Below are 2,843 nucleotides of genomic sequence, written 5' to 3' on the forward strand. Positions count from 1 at the left end.
TCAACCGAAAAGTACTAAAATGCTGTTCATATAGAATATAAGTTACATTGCAGTGTCGGCATAAAAAAAATATTATTTATCCCCGACCCAATCAACAAGCTAGAGGTGCTCATGGGCTAGGCCGGGCCTAGAAAAAATTTTGGCCACGTCCTAAGCCCGGCCCGAAATATGGGCCTAAAATTTTGTCTAGGCCCAGCTCGAGAAAAATTCCTAAGCCCGAGCCCGGTCCGGCCCTTTTTTAATAAACACTAAAAATTTATTTTAAAAATAAAAAATAAAAAAGTATTTTAAAACTATTTTAAAATTAAAAAATAAAAATATATATTTATTATATTCGGGCAGGGCCAGGCCCGGCCAAAAAAGTGGTGCCTCCTGAGGCCCGGCCTGTTTTCTAAACGGGTATCTTTTTTTTGCCCAAACCCATATTTTGGGCCTATATTTTTACCCGAACCCTCCCACATTTCGAACGGGACGTCGGGCTGGGCCGGGCCGCCTAGCCCATGAGCACCTCTACACAAGCAATAATTACACAGTGATGAACTTTGGTGCTGACCATCGGAGTGTCGGCATTGCCCAACATTATAGATTACAGGTCATTTTCGTTATAGGTTTTGAATCTAAGTCATTTTCGTAAATAAAAAATTTTTCGGGTCATTTTTGAAAAAAAAAGTCTTACTTAGATCTTTTAATTTCCTTCAAATCAGTATATTATGAGTGCAAAATAGAGGGTTGTAGCTCAAATTATGATAAAAATACTAAAGTTACAGTATGTGAAAGTCTCAGCTGTAAAACTTGCCAAAAATAAACTTTAAACTTTTTTTTCTCAAATTATTCCCTAAATTAATAATAGATAAAATATAAGTATAAATAATATAATTATTAACAAAACTAGCATAAGGTGAAAAATATGACTGATAAATAGAGAAATTGGACAATTATCAATAGTTTACGATTTTCTTTTGTATAGCTCAAGATTAGTTGTGGGAATCAGGTGTAAAGGGTTCTTTTTACCCATAATGATTCCAAATTTACCAGAAAGGTCAACCTTTTCGTCTTGGGGCAATTTCCACTCAAAAGAATGCAGCAATGGGGCCAATATGAAAGATAACATCTTCTCCCCCAAGTTAATGCCTGGACACTTTCTCCTTCGGGACCCGAACGGCAAATATCAAAAATCATTTCCACGGAAATCTAATTTTCCAGGCTCATTTAAAAACCTCTCAGGTTGAAATTCCATAGGATTGTCCCAAATATTAGGGTCCCTGTGAATGGAGCACGTATTTAGGAACACCCTACTACCCTTTGGTATGGTATAGCCACCCACAGTGAGCGATCGGGCTGAACATCGGGGAACAAGGAGCGGCAACACTGGATGTAATCGGAAGGTTTCCTTTATCACTGCATTTAGGTATCTTAAATTAGGCAAGTGAAACTCTTCAACAGTATTGTTTACCCCAATGACATCATTTAATTCTTCCTTCACTTTCTCCATTATTTCTGGATGTTGCATCAGCTCTGACATTGCCCACTCTGTTGAACCCGAAGTAGTATCTGTTCCAGCCACCACAATGTTCTAATTTAAAATACGTTAGCACCCAAAACAAATAAAAGGAAGAAGAAAAAAATAGGATAGTTAAAAACATAGAAACTTACTACTAGGATACCCTTGATTTGATTCATTGTAAGTGATGAAGGGCTATCTTGGTTCTTATGTAAATCCAATAGCATCTGTAACACATCAGATTTTTGTTCACCAGTTTCCTTCTTCATTCTTTCTTCAATCACTGAATCCAAAAATTCATTGAATGATTGACGGATTTTCTTCATTCCCCTCTCAATGCTTTGTATGTCAAACCAAGCAATCAATGGAAAAATATCGGAAATGTTTGGTTTTCCCAAAAACACCATTATCTCTGCAAAAATCTTTTTGAACTGACTCTCCACGATAGTCCTTTGCTCTCCTTGGATTTCGCCTCCCCACACCTTGTTGCCGATCAAACTGGTTAACGTACGAAATGCCAATTCACCGACATCAATCAGCTTACCGACGTTTTCATACACATCCCCCACCATTTCCATCGGATGCGAGAATTTTGCGCTTGTGTTTCCAGCTGGGACTGCTGTAAGAGTCGAATGCAATATCATTAGAGCCGAAGGTAATAATCTGCGCAGCAATGGGAGATTCTCGCTCTGAAAAGGTTATATCATGGTCACGAACCACTTCTTTTACAAGCGATGGAGAGCTAATTACTACGATTAGCTTGTTTCCAAGCCAAAGTTTGTAGATAGGACCGTAAACTCCGGCCAACTCCGTAAAGACCAGATGGAGATAATCGAATCCAAGAAATGGAAGATACCCCACTATTGGCAACCCAAGGGGACCAGGCGGTAATGGAGCCATCGGTTTCCTTGCCTTTAGAAATAGGTACCAGAGCGAAAGCCCCAACATGGCAACCAGAAATGGGAAAGCCGCTGGTAAGAATCCATCTTTCTGGTTGCCACCATTCAACAGCCATGAAAGCAAGCTGTAAGCTGTTTGGAACATCTTTTTCGCTTTTGTGAGGAAAACCAGGAAATTTTTACACTGAGATTTACCCGGTAATTGCAGTGCCTACTAAGAAGTGACCATAATTTATAGTACTAAAATAGCTGTTTGGTAATTTATTTTGTTTTTTTAAAATTCATTTTCAATTTAATTTAATTTAATTTAGTTTAGTTTAGTTTAGTTTAATTTAATTTAATTTAATTTATGCAAGAGTTTATAAATGAATTTAAGATATTTATATAACATATTTCGGTGAATTATTAATCTAACTAATTTGATTTAGTTGATTAATTGAAAT

The 2,843-nt window shown here is 37.2% G+C and overlaps 1 protein-coding gene across 1 annotated transcript; it reads right to left on the reverse strand.

Moving 5' to 3' along the window:
- Nucleotides 1-894: 894 nt before the first annotated feature.
- LOC105789191 (labd-13Z-ene-9,15,16-triol synthase, chloroplastic) lies at nt 895-2,613 on the reverse strand. Its single transcript, XM_012616468.2, is given in 3 exon segments — nt 895-1,573; nt 1,654-2,080; nt 2,082-2,613. Coding segments are annotated over 3 exon segments (1,518 nt in total). The 5' UTR covers nt 2,546-2,613; the 3' UTR covers nt 895-946.
- Between the last annotated feature and the right edge of the window lie 230 nt (nt 2,614-2,843).

The sequence above is a fragment of the Gossypium raimondii genome, chromosome 2 (assembly GCF_025698545.1).
Source record: "Gossypium raimondii isolate GPD5lz chromosome 2, ASM2569854v1, whole genome shotgun sequence".
Lineage (NCBI taxonomy): Eukaryota > Viridiplantae > Streptophyta > Magnoliopsida > Malvales > Malvaceae > Gossypium > Gossypium raimondii.